The 22,265-nt window shown below is 36.8% G+C and overlaps 1 protein-coding gene across 5 annotated transcripts; it reads right to left on the bottom strand.

Annotated features, from left to right (window-relative positions):
- Positions 1 to 627: 627 nt before the first annotated feature.
- On the bottom strand, positions 628 to 20,864 carry LOC106050726 (tumor necrosis factor receptor superfamily member 10C-like). 5 transcript variants are annotated; one of them, XR_008775401.1, is made up of 6 exons: positions 20,733 to 20,864; positions 16,311 to 16,546; positions 15,106 to 16,154; positions 7,351 to 13,049; positions 2,666 to 4,074; positions 628 to 1,631 (listed from the first exon to the last, which is right to left on the bottom strand). XR_008775401.1 is itself a non-coding variant. In XM_056014502.1 (3 exons), exons 2-3 carry the CDS (start codon positions 15,557 to 15,559, stop codon positions 1,432 to 1,434), a joined length of 654 nt encoding a protein of 217 aa, XP_055870477.1. In that variant the 5' UTR covers positions 15,560 to 16,546; positions 20,733 to 20,862; the 3' UTR covers positions 636 to 1,431. The 5 variants fall into 5 exon arrangements, 2 of the variants coding, with proteins under 2 accessions (XP_055870477.1, XP_055870476.1); XR_008775400.1 differs by having other exon boundaries at positions 7,389 to 13,049; positions 15,106 to 16,546; XR_008775402.1 differs by having other exon boundaries at positions 2,666 to 4,065; positions 7,389 to 13,049; positions 15,106 to 16,546.
- Between the last annotated feature and the right edge of the window lie 1,401 nt (positions 20,865 to 22,265).

Below are 22,265 nucleotides of genomic sequence, written 5' to 3'. Positions count from 1 at the left end.
GAGACGCCACCCTCAGGGGGCGCCACATCCAACCTATATTTCTATGTGCTGTTCATGGAATAAATGGGGGGGGGGGGGCTCCAATAATTTACCTTGCCCCGGGTGCACATTTTGCTCACAAAGCCTCTGTAGGAGGCATCAAATGTTTTTAATGTTTTGATGACTGTTTTGGCATTGGGTCCAGCTAATAATTTTACATGGACGTTTCGACTAGAACGTCTCTATAAAACGATGCGCAAAATATTCATGTAAATAAAAAGTAAAAAGTAAGTAAAGTTTTCCTTTCAGACCTTTTGATCTATAGGGCAGATGATGTTAAGGTCATCTGTTTCTCTGTTCCACACACAGAGGAGTTCCACACACAGAGGAGTTCCACACGCAGAAGAGTTCCACACACAGAAGAGTTCCACACACAGAGGAGTTCCACACACAGAAGAGTTCCACACGCAGAAGAGTTCCACACACAGAAGAGTTCCACACACAGAGGAGTTCCACACACAGAAGAGTTCCACACACAGAAGAGTTCCACACACAGAGGAGTTCCACACACAGAGAAGTTCCACACACAGAAGAGTTCCACACACAGAGGAGTTCCACACACAGAGGAGTTCCACACACAGATGAGTTCCACACACAGAGGAGTTCCACACGCAGAAGAGTTCCACATGCAGAGGAGTTCCACACGCAGAGGAGTTCCACACACAGAAGAGTTCCACACACAGAGGAGTTCCACACACAGAGTTCCACACACAGAAGAGTTCCACACACAGAGTTCCACACACAAAGGAGTTCCACACACAGAGGAGTTCCACACAAAGAGGAGTTCCACACACAGAAGAGTTCCACACACAGAAGAGTTCCACACACAGAGGAGTTCCACACACAGAGGAGTTCCACACACAGAGGAGCGCCAAAAGATTTTAAAGACAACCACGATTTTCTGGACATTTTCAAGCAAACATTTTCGCATAGATCTGATTACTAATTGTGTTACTTGCTGTCTAATAAACTACCGTTATGCTAATTCACGTTTGTTGATTTTAATTATCTTATGTACATTTAAATAGATTGATTAACTAGATCTTTCTAGATTTTGTATCTAAAAATTGTAAAATAATAATTATGAGGCATAAATTGTTCTTATTTTCGATATTTAATTAAGAGATCTAGATCTAAACATTAAATTATATGTTACATAGGTTAGGGTTGGAAAGAAACAACTTTACTTCTTATAACTACTTAACAAACTAACGCTTTCAATCAACATTTTTTTTTCCAATTTTGTTTTAGTGTTCAAAGATCTCCATGTCCAGTCTAGATATAATATACATAGGTCTGTGGCAGACCCTTATTAAACGTTGATTAGGCCATCGTGTTTCTAAAACGAATCTTACTCTTTAAGTAAGCACGAAAATAGGCCTACGTACTACCCTAGCTTCGTTTTAACTTTTTGCACCATCTGAGAATAGCATCACTGATAACAGGGTGAACCAGGAACACTATTATGAACGGAATGAGAACTAAAAAGACTTTCACAGGAGTAGAAAACTGGTCATCCTTATAATTATAATTCATCATTGTTTCTTGACTAATTCTTGAATACTGCTCATCTCTTTTCTCACCTGTTCTATCTGAAAAAAAAAAAAATTATTTCAATTCCTAAAGTGGCTAGTCAACATTTTCTAATATTATTTGCAAGCATACATACACACTTTAAAAAGCACACACCAAACCATTCTATAATTAAATCATCGAATACATTAGCCCCAATTAGAAATTACTCTAATCCATGCTCTAATGTTATGAGTCCAATTATTAAAGAAGAACAGTGGTGTAGCTAGAGATTTGTGGGACAGGGGGAAAGGCTTGAACTCTTTAGGGGCCCCTGTATTTTGCCTTTCGACATCATTATACCAGATAATGGCGTAATATATAAGTGTAGAAACAAATTTCAGACACAAAGTTTGGAGGCCCGGGGGAATTTTCCAATTTGGACCCCCCTCCCTCCAACCTAGCTACGCCATGGATATGCAGAAAACAAAATATGATCTACTTAGGCCCTATTTTGTATCAACGGACGCAGACTAATTCATTGACTGCCGAAGTCTATAGTTGTCTTTATTTTCGGCCTGTGACCAGCAGCGTTGTTTGTGACAGTTTTTGCCACATGTTTTATTTCATAATAGCTGTAGCTTACTAACTCATCTTCTAATCAATGCTGGATTTACTAAGCTATGGGGGCGCGGTGGCCCTGCCTGGGGTCACGACCCATGACCCAAGGTTGGGAAGCCAAGCGCTTAACCACTCAGCCACCCGCGCGCCCAAGTTGCTACTTAGAGGACGTTCATTGATTTGATGGGGCGAAAAATTAGCTAACGTTTTGGGTACTCACAGTCCTTGCACGTGACATGCTTGGGGCTCCCGACAATCGGGGCCAGTTTGGGGGACACCCACACAAAAAAAATGTCCGATATATCAATACCCATATATATTTCCGTACTTTCAAATACTTTTTAATCTATATTATATTTGTAAAATACCACTGATTCACCCCCCCCCCCCAACCCAAGCAAAGCCAGTCATTTTATGCACTTTATCAATGGATACAGATTTATTTGATTGATGTAAGCTGTTTTATAGTTAACTTGAGAAAACATTTGTTTACCTTGTGCTTCCTTCTTTGTTCCTGTGTCACAGGCGCAAGTGTCGTCTGCCACTTCAGAATTCACGCAACACACCGTGTCGTGGTACAGGTCACACTTGCATTTCTCAATCTCCCAGAATTGGCATTTCTTGCATCTATGACACTCACCGCCTTCGTGGTGAGAGTCTTCAATTCTATAGTAGCCATCTTTGCACACTATTTTAGAATCTGATACAGCAGTACACTTCTGGACTTCAATTTCATGGTTCTGTTCCTCTGGTCGACTACAAGATCTACAGTCTGTGCATTTGTGATCAGTCTTGTCCATGAATGTCCCAGGTGGGCATGGCAAACATTTTCTCTGCTTCTTGTCAAAATAAGTTCCTGGCTGACAAGTCCCAGGCGCACATATTGGTGAAATAAAAGCGTAGCAGACAGGAATAAAAATGGCAGCGAACATTAACTCAACGAAATGCATTTCCGTGGAATCGGGAGAATTGTGTCGTTTGGTTTGATAAATTATCCTTGTGATGGTAGGACACTCAACGCAGAGGCTGGAAGAAGAATTTAAGCCTTTGAGAGTAAATGCTACAGAAAATTACCGGGTTCCAGATACTACGAAAAGAAGACAAAAGAGTTTGCCTCTTGACTATAAAAATTAACTCATGTTATTGGAGAATCACATACATGGAGTTATATCCATAAATTGCAACATTTTTGGTGTATAAAGTGGGCACAATATTAGAATTGTTGACTTATAGCAATGCAGAATCAGCTTCTCAGATTTTTTCGTTTGTAGTTTTTATTAGGTTGCCAACATTGAATTTCGATTTTGTGTCCATGACATTGTTTAATTTATCATGCAAATCTTTAATCGAACAAACATGTAGCACAGTTACAGCACATTATAGAAAATTATAACAGATTTATAGCACAGTTATAGTTCACAGTTATTTACAGAAATTACCAAAAACCTTTATTTTAACAGTTTTGTTAATTTTTTGTTCGAGTAGTTTTTTTTGACACAATAGAAAGATAGATTAATTTTGTTCAGACTACACTTGTGTACCGATAAAAGAAGAAAAAAAAAAAACAGTCAATATAAAACGATCTCCAAGACAATGAGTAGGCTCTGATGAAAATGTGTGTATTATAGTCTTTCTTTTCTCTTTTTATTCTCAGTTTTAGGTGATTCTACGCACCACAAACATTTCTTACATTGTGCGCACCATCTGAGGACAGGATCACTAATAACAGGGTGAACCAGGAACACTATTATGAACGGAATGAGAACTAAAAGGACTTTCACAGGAGCAGAAAACTGGTCATCCTTATAATTATAATTCACCATTGTTTCTTGACTGTTTATCTTATCTTATAAAATATAGACGTTACTTCAAATTCTTGAAGACTGTTCTTCTCTTTTCTTCCTAAACAAAAAAATGTAAAAAAAATACTTAAAAAAAAATATTATCTAAGGAGAAGAACTCCGCATTGACAACTATATATCTCAATAATGGAGTTATTTTCCTTTTTGATATCAAGCAAAAAAATTAATTACCAATAATTAATTAACTAGTTGATTTTTTTTAAAATTGATTCATGTTTTGTTAGGTGCAATAAACGAATGTTTAAAGTTTCAACTTGATCCGAGAATGGGTGTGGAAGAAATAACGTGTACAGTTATATAAGAAAATAACACACACAAAATTTTGCCCTATCTCAATATTGATGAATTCATTTCCCATGTCGGCATAAAAAATGTTTCTTTTACATGTTTCTGATGCTCTTTAAGAGTTGAAGATAAGTTACTGCTAGACCGCAGGACGACGGCGGGCAGGGTTTGAACGCGAGACTTTTGAGATAACCGAACTACAATTCAGCGCACGTACCGCTAGATCAGGCATCCATCCAATTACCAGTAATTAATGGACCAATTGGCAGTTGTTGTTTTTTTTTATTCGTGTATTGTCTTTGGCAATTGAATGATTGTGCAAAGTTTCAACTTGATCCGAGAATGGGTGAGGGAGAAATAACGTGTTCAAACTTTTTACCAAAAAATGACAGCGTGAGTTGATATAACCTTTGTAAAACAAAAATAAATCACTATATAAGCTTCGAAAAAAAAAAAAATTTCAATTACTAAAATGTCTAGTCAAAATGGCAAGCATTCATACAAACATTAGCCCACTTTAAACTTTACTATAAATAATTGAATACATTAAGCTTAACATATTAGCCTACTTGGAACAGTGTTTCCCAAACTTTTTCCTAACGGAACACTTTGCACATCCTTAGTAGGCCCTATTTAGCGGAACACTGCTTTTTTTTTTTTGTGAGAGATTAATTCACGTGGTGGACCTACTAATTAATTTTTCCAGTAGTTCGTAGAACACCTATTCAGGCCTCGCGGAAAACTAGGGTTCAGCGGAACACAGTTTGGGAAACACTGACTGTCTTCGAGGCCGATTGTCAAAGAAGAGTGCAATATTTCATGTGGACATGCAGAACCGAACCGGCATACCAGTGGCGTGCGAAGGGTTTCAATGAACCCGGTCCCTACGGGTACCTTGCTACGCCAGAGCGGCCTTCATATTTGTGACAACGAAATCAGACATTGTCATTGTCTGCCGAAGTCTGTAGTTTTCTTTCTTTTCGCCATCTACGACCAAAAAGCGTTCTCTGTGATGTTTTTTTTTTTCTTCCTAGATTTCTTGTTAGGGGACCATATGTTTTTTTTTCTGCCTAGATTTTTTGTTAGGGGACCATATGTTTTTTTTTTCTTCCTAGATTTCTTGTTAGGGGACCATATGTTTTTTTTTCTTCCTAGATTTCTTGTTAGGGGACCATATGTTTTTTTTCTTCCTAGATTTCTTGTTAGGGGACCATATGTTTTTTTTTCTGCCTAGATTTTTTGTTAGGGGACCATATGTTTTTTTTCTTCCTAGATTTCTTGTTAGGGGACCATATGTTTTTTTTCTTCCTAGATTTCTTGTTAGGGGACCATATGTTTTTTTTCTTCCTAGATTTCTTGTTAGGGGACCATATGTTTTTTTTTCTTCCTAGATTTCTTGTTAGGGGACCATTTGTTTTTTTTTCTTCCTAGATTTCTTGTTAGGGGACCATTTGTTTTTTTTTCTTCCTAGATTTCTTGTTAGGGGACCATATGTTTTTTTTCTTCCTAGATTTCTTGTTAGGGGACCATATGTTTTTTTTTCTTCCTAGATTTCTTGTTAGGGGACCAGTTTCTTCAATGACCGATGTAACCACCTACGTAATCATCTTCTGAATTGTTTGTACTGAGCGCATTGAAACCTTCAGGTAACCCCAGCACCACCACAGCCAACGTGTGTTCACGAGCACCACACAGCATATGTGAATCCAAATACAAATGATAATAATTAGGCTTGTCTTCGAATCCCTAAGATCAGTGAGGAATGCAGTATTTCCCGTGACTGCGCAGCGCCAGCCGTGACCTACATATTTTGCCACCAAGTACACATAAGATCACGTAAAACGTGCTACATAGAAGCATTCATTATAATAATAGTCCTCAAGTAATAACAAAATTATAGTTTCAACAGGTAAACAAAAAAAAACAGTTAAGGAGACTCATTAATGATCAGTGGCGTAACTAGGGATTTAGGGACCAGGGGGTTGTCCTCTTTAGGGGCACCTGCATTTTGACATTCGACATCATGAAATGAGATAATGGCGTAATATTTAATGTAAAAACAAATTTCGGACACTCTGTTACGGTCGTAGCGCAGCATGGTGCAAATGGGAAAAAAGGTGCGAATTTGGGTATTGAATAGCAGTGAGGTTAAAAAGAGGAAGCCTGAAAGGAAACTGACAGGATGAGAGATAAAATGTTCATGTTTACGTAACTGGTTATATTATTAAAGTATTTCTAGAGTAAAACCTGAGAGTGTCTTGTTATTTTGAAGAGTCTTTTGTCGTAACACACTCATTTGGCCCCCCCCCCACCCCCCATGTTGGGTCTTAGTGAGATCTTCAAATTTGGACCCCCCCAACCTCACTAGCTACGCCACTGTTAATGATATTGGTTTATAATTTAATTTAGAGCTATATGGCGTTGTCAACAAACGATATAAGCTCAATGCGTTTTAAAAAAAGAAAAATTTCTAACAAATTACATGCTTGGAATATTTCTATTGCAATTGGAAAAAAGCCAAATAAAACAGAAGTTGTGCGTCGTATTTTTTCTTCCTCAGAAAAGTATGAAGCATTTTTTTTTGAGCTAAGGCAGACGTAGGTATTTGGGCTTCCAGAAGAGTTGTGTTTATGAATCACAGTAACCTGTGTCATACGTTTTTAGAGATTAGTCCTCAGATAAAAAGGCCTAGATGAACAAATCACATTGAAAAAGTATTCTTTTCTCTTGTCCCTCTCTTCCATTCCTTGTACAACCTCTTTTCCTATCTATCTATCTATCTATCTATCTATCTATCTATCTATCTATCTATCTATCTATCTATCTACCTATCTATCTATCTATCTATCTATCTATCTATCTTATCTTATCTTATCTTATCTTACATTACATTATCTCATCTTACATTACATTACACTACATTATATTATATTCTTAGATATATCTATACTCTAGATTAGATAGATAGATAGATAGATAGATAGATAGATAGATAGATAGATAGATAGATAGATAGATAGAACTTTCTTACCTTATCGTTAAGTAAGTAAATAATAAATGAGAAATTACCTACGTCCTTCCTCTAATGCTATCTCGATAACAAAACCTTTTTTGTTATTAGAATAAGTTTGACTACAATCAGCACTTAATTTAGAACTCTGCTTACTGTAATGGTCTTTGGCAGGAGAAATGACACCGATAGACTAATAAAAAAAGTTTACAATATCTTTATATATCTATACATGCAAGGGCTGTAACCGAACTACACATTTCCTACACTATACAGTTTGTAATTTTTTTTTAGAAATTAGTGTATGCATAAACATAAAATGAAAATAGCGTATAATTAGGAATGTTCACAGTTTTGTCGGTGTCAGGGCCGGTATTTGGCCAATTTGACATTCAAACACACATTGGCCCCTTCAAACTTTTCTATAATTCCTAATTGAACACATTAGCCTCACATTCTCTCAGGGCTAATACATCGAATGTGGGCCTATCGTATGACACAGTGGCGTAGCTAGCAATGTGTGGGTGGAGCGGGCCGCACGGGGCATCAAGTGGTAGGGGGCATCAAACTAAGGACCAACTTTCTCAGTAAAACTACACACTGGAACTGGAACACATTTATTTATTTTGGTAATTTGTTATGTCATATTTTCTTACTTAAATTAAATGTAAGCTGTAGACCAGCTTGAATCAAATTTTACCAGATTTGTTAAAATCTCTGAAGGCAAGGTACTTTTACCCTTTTTTTAAGCCTTGCGTAATGTGACTTCATTGTTCAATGCACTGGTTATGGACAGGTAGGCCTAATGGTGTTTCTTTTTTTTTATTACTAATTAGTATTGGTCAAATCTCTTTTGTGAACCAGTTGGGGGAAGGAGGTATCTAGGAGAAAACAGCAAACACAATCCTGCTAGAGTCGGGATATTGTAAGGTGGCCAAAGCGGCTTTAGCCTCTCAGCAACACATCACTTGGTTGGAGGGAACTTGAAGTTTGTCTGGGCAACAATAGTGACAGCAAGGCTCAAGATTTAAATAAAGCAGAATGTGGCACTCCGTGGGCATCACAAACTAGTTGAAGAAGAATTGGCAGTACAAAATCAAAGCAATATGCTGCTGGAGTGATAGTACGATCCATTCCTGAGAGACCCAAATACGTACATCACCCAACAAGATAAAAACGAATTCATTGTCATATAAGTGCTCACGAAAAACAAATAATTCAGAAAGTTTAAAAAGCAAATATCTCTCGATTATTTTCCACAGAACACCTAAAATCTGGATCAAAATTGTATTATACATTATCACGCAGAGCCTCAAAGCCGTATTAGCCCTAAAAAAATGCCAGGCGAAAAAATATGACGATAGATTTTCTATCAACACAACAAAGAGCTACTAATGGAAATACCTTCCTTGGACCGTATTGTTCATGAAATAATAACTCAATAAGAACAACGTCATAATAAATATGAATTTTAGTCGCCTTTATTGAATCCTCAGATGGAAATCAATCTCGATGGCTCTCCCAAAGACAAAGACAAAAACGAATTTTGTCTGGGGTTTCAGGTAATTGTCGCAGAATATTGCCATCTTGATTCCCATATATTTATTTTACTATATAATATTTTAAATATTTTTCAAACTTACATTGAAGACGAAATACTTACAAGACAATTTACGACTTGAATATAGTAACGTTTCGATGTTTTAAAACGTTTTTTTAGGGCATCATGAGGATCTGCCGCCTAGGGCATCAAATACCCTAGCTACGCCACTGAATAGACATAATTCTAATTTGTCCATCATGCACCTATTGCTTCTGAGTTGCTTCCTATGTTAGTATAATGATTTAATTGATAGTTGTAGTTGTTATTGTAAAAAATAAGATTAGAAGAGGTGGCCTCGCAAGCATCAATTAAATTGGTCCTCGCAATTCGTAAGGCCGGCCCTGGTTGGGGTCTTCCCATCACTCATCCATTAATGGTTTTGTCTGTCGGACATTATACATAATCAGTGTTTTCCCACTCTTCTGTCATTTGTTCATGTTATTTTTCCGAAACCCAATCTTGGATCAAGCTGAAATTACAATTACCTTATTTTACCTGACAACACAAGAATCAATTTAAGTAAAAATAACCAATTAGTTAATTAACTATTGTTAATTAATTATTTTGTTTGGTATGTCAAGCAAGGGAAAGAAATTGTACTTGACTGAAGAAGTGGTATAAGCTGAATTAGTCCCCTTTATAGGTCGTCGTCTGAAAATATGACAAGACTATACAAACACATAACTCTACAATCTTCTATGTTCATTAGAACTTCACCAGCGGAGTGGTTACAATGTCGGCTTGAGAAGGTTTGCGCCATAGTTCGCTTTCAGGTCGTTCCCCCCAAAAAATGGTGTGTTCTTTTTTAAATATTTTCTTGTTACAGTTAAACTTTCGTTAACTTTGCTTTACAGGAGAAATAGCACCACTAGAATGCTTTATGACTCTGCGTGGTTACGTGAAATCCTGCACTCATCCTTAATCTTCATAATGGAACACAATGACTGCTATTATTAAAAGCCATTTGTTTGTTGTAAAATGTTTTACATGTTTCGTATGTTCCTTCATAGTTGAATGTAATTTACTTCCTATAGTCCAAACCTCTCGCAGGACGACGAGAGATAGGAGCGGGCAGGATTTGAACCCAGGGCCCAGTACCTTCGATAAGTCCGAACGACAGGCAAAACGCACGGCCAGGCAGCCATTAATAAGATAAGACTAGATTTATACTTGGATACACGTAGAACGTAATTATCCTCTTTGTTAAATGAACGTATGTATTTTATCTAGTTCAGTAGTTCCCCCCTTTCAGACCTGCGTTCAATAGGTCAGATGATGTATAGGTCATTTGTTTATGTGACCCACGGTTTACTAAGGAGTCATGTGGAAGAACGACCAACCACCTTTAATTTTCCACAACTAATGGCAGGGTGGAATCGGGGGCGCCCTAAAGATTCCGAAATTCAAAATCCCAGTCTTCATCGAGATTCGAACCCAGGTTTGGAAGCCAAGCGCTTTACCACTCAGCCACCGCGCCTTCGGAATGGAAGAAAATGCCTATTATTATTATAAGAAATGTATAAGATAAGACGTACTTCAGTGATCCTCAAACATTTTCTCCCTGGGGCAATATAAATAGCCGAAACATGTGTCACGCGCCGTATCAAAGAAAAAAAAACGAGTCTAGAATTACAATTCCACCTCTTCTAGATGCATTGTGGGCAGGAAATTCGAAGGCAACGTGTCACGGGACGGATACGACCCGCGGGCTATAGTTTTGGTATCACTGGTCTATATGATCAATACTTTGGCAGCATGTCAAATAGGCTACGTTTGACCCCCCACACACACACACACACACTTGTACACAAACACTATTTTGGAAATGTCCCGCTCTTTTGTACACCACACGTCTCATATCTACGACTAATTCAATAGACTAGATTTAGTGTCAGTTGGCACTACCCCATTCTACCTGCACAAAGTTAAGAAGAGTCGGGTGCCCCAACGTTAAGTCAAAATTTTCTTGAATGTAAAGTCATTTACGATTAAATACGATTAAGGAAACATATCAAAGAGTCCTTTGTGAGATGAGAAAGAGAAAGAGAGAAACAGAAAGAGAGAGAGAGAGAGAGAGAGAGAGAGAGAGAGAGAAAGAGAGCGAGAAAGAGAGACAGAGAAAAACATGAAAAGCATAAAAATTCTTAAAAAGAAAACAAAGCTTATAATAAGAGTAGGCCTACTTTGTTATCAATTAGTTTGAATCAGTTGTGTAATTAAATGTGTAATATATCTAGACTAACAATAAAAAAGCAATTATAAAAATAAAAAAAAAAAAAGGGGGAACGACTTCAATTCAAAATCATGGCTCAAGCTTTCTAAGGCCAACACGGTAACCACTCTGCTAGTGGAGAGCCTATGAACGTAGAAGATCGTTATCTATTGTGTCTAGAGTCTCGTCCTAGTTTCCATGTTGTGTTCACTAAGACTCAGACGACGATGTATAAAGGGAGCTAATTCAGCTTAAACCACCACGTCAGCCAAGTACAAATTGTTTCCCTTGTTTGAGATACCAAACGAAATAGTTAATTACCAATAATTAATTAAATAATTGGTTAATATTTTTTTTTATTGATTCTTGTGTTGTCAGGTAAAAGAAATAATTGTGCGAAATATCAGCTTTATCATAGATTGGTTGTGGGAGAAATAACGAGTACAAACTTTTGACCAGACAGAGTGAGTTGATATAAGCTTTGTAAAAAGAGAGACGGAGACCAAAAGAAAAAAGAAAGATGCACATTTCTCATTCATTATGTCAGGATGAATTCATATTAGTGCTCCTTGTTACTTAGTGCTATCAGAGTTCACCGACAATTGGTTCACCAACAATTCGTTCACCGACAATCGGTTCACCGACAATTCGTTCACTGAATGAAAATTTATTATGACGTCAAAGGGGAAAAAAAAACTTGACACCGCTTACGTCACTAGGCTTACAGCATTACACTTAAACATTTCTTTGCAAAGATGAACAAGTTTTAATGAATCAATAGATCTAATTAAACATTTACGCACAAATAGCTAGTAATTTTTGTCCTCAAAGATTAAACTTAATTGTCAAATTTCTAGGAAAATCGTTAAAGCCATTTCGAAACACCTGATGTGTTGGATGTTCTATCCAGCGTAGAGCCTACTTTTTTAAACCCATGCAAACTTTACGAGCTAATAGAAAGATTGGGTGTGGGAGAAATAACGTGTAAAGAAAATAAGTTGAATGATACGAACGAAGGGGTAGATAATTTCTTTTTTACTTTGGAGATATCTTTACGTGTTGTTAAATATATTTCACGTTGATTACCTCCCTTCTTCTATAACAGCTTTGATCTGGTGTCTCTCTCTTTTTTTCTTTTTTTTATCTATTTTAATTGATTATAAAAAAAAAGAAAACAAAACAATAATCAATAAGACTGTTACATACACACACACAGGAGAAAAGTATTGTTATAATTACAAAATAAAAATAAAATAAAATAATACGCTTAATAGCCTATACATAAAAGTTGGCTGGTCGTGCAGTTTGCGCGCTGGACTATCGTTCAGATTTATCTATGGTCCAGGGTTCAAACCCTGCCCGCTCCCATCCCCCGTCGTCCTGCGGGAGGTTTGGACTAGGAAGTAATTATCTTCAACTTTGAAGGAACATCCTAAACATGTAAAACATTTTACAAACCTACCTTTCTATCTATCTATCTATCTATCTATCTATCTATCTATCTATCTATCTATCTATCTATCTATCTATCTATCTATCTGTCTGTCTGTCTGTCTGTCTGTCTGTCTGTATGCGTATCTGTCTATCAATCTATCTATCTATCTATCTATCTATCTATCTATCTATCTATCTATCTATCTATCTATCTTATCTATCTTATCTATCTATCTATCTATCTATCTATCTATCTATCTATCTATCTATCTATCTATCTAGGTCTACGCTCATTCTCATTCTTGCAATGTCTGCAGACAGTATCAGAACACAAAAATATCACAACTATCGGACTGAGAACAGCTGTAAGGACTTTCACTAAAACATAGAGCTGTTCGTAAGGAACATCAGTAGATGTCTTTTGTTCTTTGTTTATTTCTGTTTCCATAGCTTCTGTTGTTCTTGGTTTTCCTAAAAAAAAAAGAGTTAATGCATAATATTAGTAACAAATTGCTGGGCTGTCCCAGTACTCCTTTAAATTTGGGCTGTCATAAAGCTATATGCAGAAACCGAGCAAAAGTTACACACCTTAATAAAACGGTAAAACGATTCAGTGATGGTATCAGTATGTCTATATTCCTGGAATCATAAGCATTAAAAAGGACAAAGCAGCCAACACTAACATTGCATAAAATCTTCGAATAAACTTGAATGCCACGATAAACCATAACAAATTAAAAGAGGACTTTCTATGTAAATTTAAGCAAAAAGTAAATAAAATCCTTAACACTAAACTGTCTGGCAGTAACTTCATCAATGCAATAAATAGCTGGGCCGTCTCAGTGCTCCATTCTGCAGAAAGTGTCATCAAATGGACTGACACCGACCTACATGACCTTGACAGGCTCACGGGGAAATTATTAACCAAATTTCGATGTTTACCTCCCAAGTCCTCCACCATAAGGTTATACCTGCCCAGGAAGGATGGAGGCCGTGGATTGCAGAACATCGTCAGATTGTGTAAGATGCAAGTTTTAAAAATACGATCAAAACTGCACGCCTCCAGCAATGAACTAGTTTCCTTCCTACGCAAATACGACTCTGAAGCAACCCCTCTGAACATAAACAATGCTGGAGTTAATATTGGTTTGGACGATGCAGGGCATGAGATTCGCCAATGGGAAGAAAAAATATCGGCTTTATTAGATGGGGACAACATTGATATGGCTGCTTCCTTAACATGGCTCAAAGCAGGACATTTGGAAGGCCTAGTTACAACAATACAGGACAGAGTAATTAGGACAAAAAATTACGAGAAACATATCCTAAAACTCAATGTTGTTGACAAATGCCTAAAATATGGAAATGTGGGTTAGTGAATTGAACACATAATGGCAGGATGTTCAGTCTTAACAGAATCTGCCTACCTAGGTCGCCATAACCAAGTTGCAAAGTTAATACACCAACAATTGGCTTCTACACATAATTTGATCAGTAAGGATACTCCTCCTTATTACAAATACTCGCCACAAGAGGTTCCCGAGTCTACTGATCATCTGCTGTACAGAGGTAGGCCTATTTTGACAGACAAAACAGTACATTTTAATCGCCCTGATCTGCTTTTCATTGACTTCGCCGTACCACTGTCTTATAATTTAAGAAAAACTGAAATGGAAAAACAACGAAACTATGGAAACCTTGGCTTGGAGATTAAGCGTTTATGGAAATTATCTAAAATAACAATATACCCCATTGTCATATCAACCGAGGGAATAATAACAACTGACCTCACAAATACCTTCAAGGCCCTTAGCATTCCTAGGAACATTCTCGTTGCCTGTCAGAGGGCGGTACTTCTGCAGACCTGCCACATCACCAGAAAATTCCTCGGTGGAAACTGATAAAGGGACCACGATGAATTTTGTTTCCCTTTAACGAAACTCGACCCTGGCTTCGCCAGAGAATGAATACTCGTTCTTTTATAATAATAATAATCAAATATATGTAGTGTTGTAAACAAATATTATGTAGGCTTAAGCCGCGTGTTTGTATTACTGAAACAGCAAAAGAGTTTAAAATGTAAACTAATCTTATTAATTTATTATAAAATAATGGTGTTAATTAATACTAAACACTAAATGCTTTTATTATACTGCATGCACCGATAGGGTTGGTGTTACGACCATTAACCCTTTTCAAATGTCCCTAACTTTTTGTTGGTTTATTCTTTCTTTGTTAAAACAAATCTAGGAGCCAATTATCTGCATTCAAAGATCGTTTCGGAAATGTGAAATTTACTACCATTTTTTAAAACCCCATTGTTTCTAACACTATTAATTTTGTGTTGCCATGTCCGCACCTCTCCTCTTTCTCTCCCCCCCCCTCCCCTACCAAGCATCCCCACTGATTCCATGCATAAATTACATGACACATTTTATGCGCTTTATTAATGGATACAGAAGATTTTTTTTTTTTCATTTTCGTAAGATGTTTTTATGTTCGTTAACTTGAGAGAACATGTATTTACCTTGTGTAACCTTCTTTGTTCCTGTGTCACAGGCGCAAGTGTTGTCTGTCATTTCAGAATTCACGCAACACACCGTGTCGTGGTACAGGCCACACTTGCATTTCTCAATCTCCCAGAAGTGGCATTTCCTGCATTTATAACACTCTCCGTCTCCGTGGTGAGAGTCTTCAACTCTATAGTAGCCATCTTTGCACACTATTTTAGAATCTGATACAGCAGTGCAGTTCCGGACTAATTCTTCTTGTTCTTCTGGTTGACTACAGAGTTTACAGTCGGTGCAATTATGGTCAGTGTCGTCCTGGAAAGTCTCATTGGGGCATGACAAGCACTTTCTATGTTCCTTATCAAAGTATGTTCCTTGCGGGCACGCCCCAGGGTCACATATCAGTAAATTATAAGCGTAACAGACACAAAAAACAACATAGAATATCACTTTAGCGGAAAGCATTTCCATGGAATACAGAGATCAATAAGTCAATAAAGATGATTATTGAAAGTCACGATGAATTAAAAATACAGCTTAATATTTGAACTATTTGAATTAATGGGTTTGAAGATGTGTTGGTCTATATTATATACGTATAGGTTCTTTAACTATAAATGTATAATTGTATAAACACTGAAATAAGGCTTGTCTTCGAGTCCGAAGATTAATGAGGAATGCAATATTTCTCGTGGCTACGCAATCCCAGCTGTGGCCTACATATTTTGCGACATCCAGGGCAAGCATAACCATTGTCCGCCGGTGGTCGATTAAGATTTTCTTTTCGCCGTCTGCCTCTGTCCTCGGCAGTGTGCGGACATTCCAGCAGGCGACTTTTAGAGGTATCCCTTTATCGACTCCGACACTGAAATCATTCATTTAAAAAAAAAGTGTAATTCGGTATGTAGGTTAACTTTCGTGTTCAACTTATGTTGATGTTTTGTCAACCATTTTTTCAAAGAAACAATCCATTTGCAAAATCGAAATCTTAAACAGTTTGTTGGCTCTAAATAAAAGTTATTTTTGGATTAGTCTACGTCTGCTCATATGTTCTAGATCTAGTAACCTAGTCGATACCATGGAAGTAGTTGGAAATGAATTGTTCTAGATCTAGTAACCTAGTCGATACCATGGAAGTAGTTGGAAATGAATTGTTCTAGATCTAATAACCTAGTCGATACCATGGAAGTAGTTGGAAATGAATTGTTCTAGATCTAGTAACCTTGTCGATACCATGGAAGTAGTTGGAGCAAAGGAAATTCTTTAACTGAGAGCACCATCTGAGGACAGGATCGCTGATAACAGGGTGAACCAGGAACACTATTATGAACGGAATGAGAACTATAAGGACTTTCACAGGAGCAGAAAACTGGCCATCATTAAAATTAGATATTGACATTGTTTGTACATGAATTCTTGAATAGGCTTCTGTAATCCTTTTCCTCTCATCTATGCTGCCTGGAAAAAAATTGTTTTGTTTCGATTATTAAACTAGCAAGACAAATTTTGTAATATTTTCTGCGTACAACTAGAAGAAAGCTTACACAATCATTAACAAAAAAAATAATTTATACCTTTAAAAATATTGTAGTAAATCTAATGCAAGCACTCAACGAAATGAGATAATTATAGACGGTATATTTATTTAAGTTTTAAAATACACCGCGAGACATGAACTTCTGCTATCAAGTCACAGGGAGTCGTGTCAGAGGTGTAGTTAGGGGGTCAAGGGACACGCAGAGGGGCGCAACAAATTTTTAAAATATTGGAAAATTTCAATTTTTTTTAAAAAAGATTTCTGAAATAAACAGTTGGAAAGCGCTTACGAAGGCCGCGGGACACACATTTAAGGCCCAGGAGAAAGCCATGGTGACCGGAAATTATTTTTATCTAAAATTGAAAATATATCTTTAGCGTGTATTTAAATAACTCCCCAAAACTATTCCATGATTAAAACATTTAGCTTGGAAAAGCAGTATCTACACAGCTTTAGACTTTATACATTGGCTCTCGATGAGAGATAACATAGGTCGAGTCAAATTAAGTTCCTAATTGTATGCGTTTAGTGTCACCTAATAGTTGATTTTTGCATGTGGATTCCATATCGATGATTAATTCTTAGCGTTACAATGACATTTAAAAAAGGGACACATTTAAATAAAGATATGCCAAAGCCTACCAACTATAAGGTTTAACATTCCTTTTTTCATCTTTTTAAAACGATTTAGTATAATCATATACACTTACTTTATGCAGGTTAATATTAATTGTAATACATTTTTGCTACCGATTCATGAGTGAATTTAGAAAAATCGATTTTAAAAAAATCAGAAACACCACATGGTATCCAAGTTATTTTTAGCACTAATTGATTTTAATCCCTGGCGGATAAACTATAAATACCTATCTTTATGGTGTAGGGGAGTCCAGGGAGAAATGGACCACCATTTTTACTTTTTTACTAAAAGTTACATAAAAACATAAATAACTACAACTAGAGATGTTTTTTTATATTTCTGAATAAAATAGTCATTTATTTCAAAATACAGTCAGTCTATAACATAAAAATTATCATACATTAGAAAAAAATAATAATTAAAAATACCACCCCAATGTGGGGAGAAATGGACCACCTGTGGGGAGATATGGACCAACTTTGGGGGAGAAATGAGCCACCTACAGAAGACACAAGAAACTTAAAGAAATTAATATCTTTTTATTATTTTTCAAAGATACATCAAATGAGATATATTTTTCTGTTCTTTTTTTGTACCTTTTCAATTTATTGGTGGTGGCAAAATTGTTTTAATATGTCCCATTCTGACTGTCCCAATGTCTTCTAATGTGGGCAAAAAAAACTTGTCAGCCATCCTCATCTTCTTTTTTCATAACCAACTCAATATTTTGTTTTCTTTCCCGCCTCAAACTCAGACAAAACATTGGATTTCTACCTGGTCATGACTAGTGCCGTCTCCCGTCGACCCCCCTGGCTACGCCCATATCACAAGAATGAAATAGAGGCAAATGCAAACAACACTAAAACACAAACACAACCAGCACTTCATGCAGATGTTTGTACAATGTTTTACGTGTTTCGGATGTTGCTTTAGAGTGGAAGAGAGTTTACTTCCTGGTCCAAACCTGGGAGCGGGCAGGGTTTGAACCCGGGACCATCGATAAATCCAAACGACAGTCCAGCGCGCAAACCGCACGACCAGGCAGCCACCCAGTCTAAAAGGATGTTTTCTTTCTTGAACTAGTTCTTCAGGAGACGGTAGCTGTGTTTCAGTGATATAAAATATTTTTTTTTTAATTAGTCTATTTAGTCGATGTCTTTGCGCAATTGAAGTAGCACTATACAAGCAGTTAAGTTATTATCAACAAGTACAGAGGTCTTCCCCGGGTCCGACTTCACCAAGTGTTTTCAATGTTACCACGGGTTTAAAAAAAAAAAAATATTGGGGGCAAAAATACCCACGGGTTTCCGGGCTTCCGGCGGCCGACCATCGTATCTGTAGAGTATCTGAAACGAAGCGTCGATAAATGTCGATTTTTTTCCCCCCATCATTTCTATTGATACCATGATGAAAAATGTAATTTGGTAAAATGATAATTAATAAATAAATCTTTAGTAAAATTCGAATTATTTGTTGTTACTCTACCGAGAGGGGGGAGCTATTGAGTTTTGTTACAATTTGTTTTTATCACCTTCTGTCTTCATGATTTAGCAAAATTAAGAAAAAAAACATGGATTAGACCAGATTTCTAGCAATCAAAATTTTTGTTGGAAATAATAGCAACAAAAGTTATAGCGTATTAATCAACTGTACCATAGACTATATATATATATAGTCTATGACTGTACTTACTTTTAGTGTAAACAAATTAAACACGGACACTATAATATTAACAATGTGTTACTATCTAGTGAACGATTTGTCGGTGAACGATTTGTCGTGAACCAACTGTCGGTGAGCAAGTTGTCAGTGAACAAGTTCTCTGTGAGCCAGTTTTGTCCTGAACAATTTGTCGGTGAATGAAATGTCAGTGAATGATTTGTCGTGTCCCCGATTGATAATGTATCTGAATTTTTGCAAGCTTATCTTTATGCTTCATATAATCTACAATAATTGTTTTTTTTTTTAGGTTTCTGGACATTCGGTTTTCTTTGCACCATTGATTAAAGTCAAGTTGACAATAGTCGAATGGTACAGTCACTCCTCACATAATAATGATGATGGCTTTGTCGTCTGCGAATTGGATAATCGGGATATCAGCTGCTTATATCATTTGTGTACATGGTATAAAGTGCTGGTGAAAGTACGGCTAGTACGCGCTCCACTGTTAATCTAACCAGTAGGCCTACTGGACACAAGACCATTTGCTTTTACATGCTGTGGGCGTTTTATCAAAAGTTGAGTACCCTTGTATTTGTTTGCAGATGTTTTTTTTATCATGAGGTGTGGATGAATGGCGTTAAAAGGGATAAGTCAGTGAACAATATTGTCAATTGAGTCCTAGCTGGTGGTAGACTTATCCAGCATGAGAAGTATTGAATCTTTGTGTAACTTCTTGATGGTTTGTAAAGGTCGAGACGAGTTTCTACTTCTTTCAATAAACGTTTTTGAACCAATTTTTTTTCAAAGAACTTTATTAGAATCTATGAAACGTAGGTTGTTGATAGAAGCGATGATCTGATGTTTTTTTTTTTTTTGTTTTTTTTTTTGGGAGGGAAAAAGGGGGGGGGGGGGTTGTAACAGTGTTATTTATGACGCATACTAAATGAGACCCCCGGTTCTGAAGCTAAGCGCTTTACCCCTCAACCACCACGCCCTCGTAACAACATAGAAAAGGTTTTAATAAATAGTTAGTTTAATTTAGTCTCACCTAACTCCCCTTTACCTATTTTCTGTCGTTCGATGTTCGAGATAGATATATAAATAGACATATTGTTTGATTGATTGATTTATAGATTTACCCTACAGACCGATAGATAGATAGATAGATAGATAGATAGATAGATAGATAGATAGATAGATAGATAGATAGATAGATAGATAGATAGATAGATAGATAGATAGATAGATAGATAGATAGATAGATAGAGAGAGAGAGAGAGAGAGATAGATAGATAGATAGCATGGGCGGACTGGGTGTCGTCGATATACAACCCGGCCCATAAATTCTATATCATGTGATATGCATCCATTTCTAGGTCTATCTGTCCTCAAAATCATTATGTTAAGTTGGATAACGTATCGATCCGCATGCATACAATGAACTTCTACTAAATCTTTACACTAATATAAGCCTTATGTTGCTTTTTAATCGCTAAGCATATGTAGGCGCTAAAAGTATGAAGCCTACTAGTAGCACTACGGATGAAGGCTATTAGCCTACATGGTTTCGGAAAATCTTAGAATAAAATAGTATTACACTGTGACTGTATTCTGTTTCATATTTTTTAAACGCCACCCTCAACGAATATTATAACACCGTTCACAATTTGATATGTGCCATAGTGGCATCCATGCGGCCCTTTTGGTGGCTCTCCGGACATTTGGGTAACGGCACATATATAGATAGATAAACATTTAAATATATAAATAAATATATATAAATTGATCCTTCCGTTGGTGCTTACCTTAATGTGACAGCCAATATATACATTTACCCTTCCCATAATGCTGTGTCAATATGAAAACGTTATAACATATATCGAAATAACCTTTTGGCTTGTGTCAGCACTTAATATAGAACTCTGGGTTACAGTCAGTCATTAGCAGGGAAATTGCGTCACCACTGACAGATTACAGTCCTTTACAATGGCGATTTTTTTAAAACAAATGTACACTATTTGTATACTTATATGGAAGGGGGTGGTAACCAAGTTTATTTCATGTTTTAAAAGAACGTGTGTAATTGACAAAATAAAACTTATCTATTTGATAACTAGAGACCTTTTCTTTAATTATTGTTTTCTTTAAGGAGGTTATTTTTTTAAATCTGCCAATGCCTGGATAGTGGATACCACCAGACATTTTTATTTCAATTCTACAAACATTTTCTCAGTAAAATGATGTAGAAATAGGATCTACTTAGACTATAACTAGATCAGTATACAAACTCAGTGGTGCACAATCTTTTTTGGCCCGGGATGGGGGGTCATTTAATTTACCAACACATGTGTCACGGGCTAAATTCCCATCAAAACAAACAACAAAATAATTATCACTAAGTTCCATGATGCCAATCCTCTACATTCTCTAGATGCATTGTGATCGAAAGAATCGAGGGCCGGACAGCAACGCGACACGAGTCAGATGTTGCCTGCAGGCCGTAGTTTGAGCATCACTGGTAACATGAACTAAAAGTTGACAGCATGTCAAAAAGATTTCCCCCCCCCCTCCTTTTTTTTTTTTTTTCATTTTTCGGGCCATATTAGCTCTTCAGCGCAAGCGTATCTTGCACTGATTCGGTAGTAGCCTATATATAATATAACGGTATTAAAGCATAGATTAAAGTGTAGGCCCTAAATAAATACTACCTGCGCCAAATGGTAGGAGAATGGGGCACCCAAAGGTTATATTTTTAAGACAAAAAGAGTTTTTTTAAAGGCAGAGAAAAGCATAGCTGAAACAATAGGTTCAGAGGTAGACCTATAAGAGAAGAGAAGAGAGAGAGAAATCTCTTATTCCATTTACTATATGCTAGGACGAATTTTATAAGTGCTCTTACCTACCTAGTGTATGCCATTAAAGCATGGAGCGGGTTGCCTTAATCAGCCAGAAAAATCAATGACTTAGTAGAGTTAAAGTCTCTACTAATTAACATGCACAATTTAATTAACACATGAATTAGCGTAGGAAATAATTATCTTTTTAAAAATTTATTTTGAAGTAGGGGGCGCGGTGGGTGAGTGGTTAAGTGCTTGGCTTCCGAACCTGAGGTGCTGGGTTTGAATATCGGTGAATATGTTGAATTTCAAGATTTTTAAGGCACCCCTGAGTCCACCCAATTCTATGGGTACCGGACATTAGTTAGGTCGGTGTGCTGATCACATGACACCCTGCTCGCAATAGATCGCAAGGTCTGAAAGGGGAATATTTGTTTGAAGGAACGTCAGACCTACCTAAGCAGTGTTGACTGTCGGTATTTAGACTTGACAAGTCCTATT

The sequence above is a fragment of the Biomphalaria glabrata genome, chromosome 16 (genome assembly GCF_947242115.1).
Source record: "Biomphalaria glabrata chromosome 16, xgBioGlab47.1, whole genome shotgun sequence".
Classification (NCBI taxonomy): domain Eukaryota; kingdom Metazoa; phylum Mollusca; class Gastropoda; family Planorbidae; genus Biomphalaria; species Biomphalaria glabrata.
The sequence above is the reverse complement of the archived record's forward strand: the minus strand, read 5'-3'. Positions and strand labels throughout refer to the sequence as shown.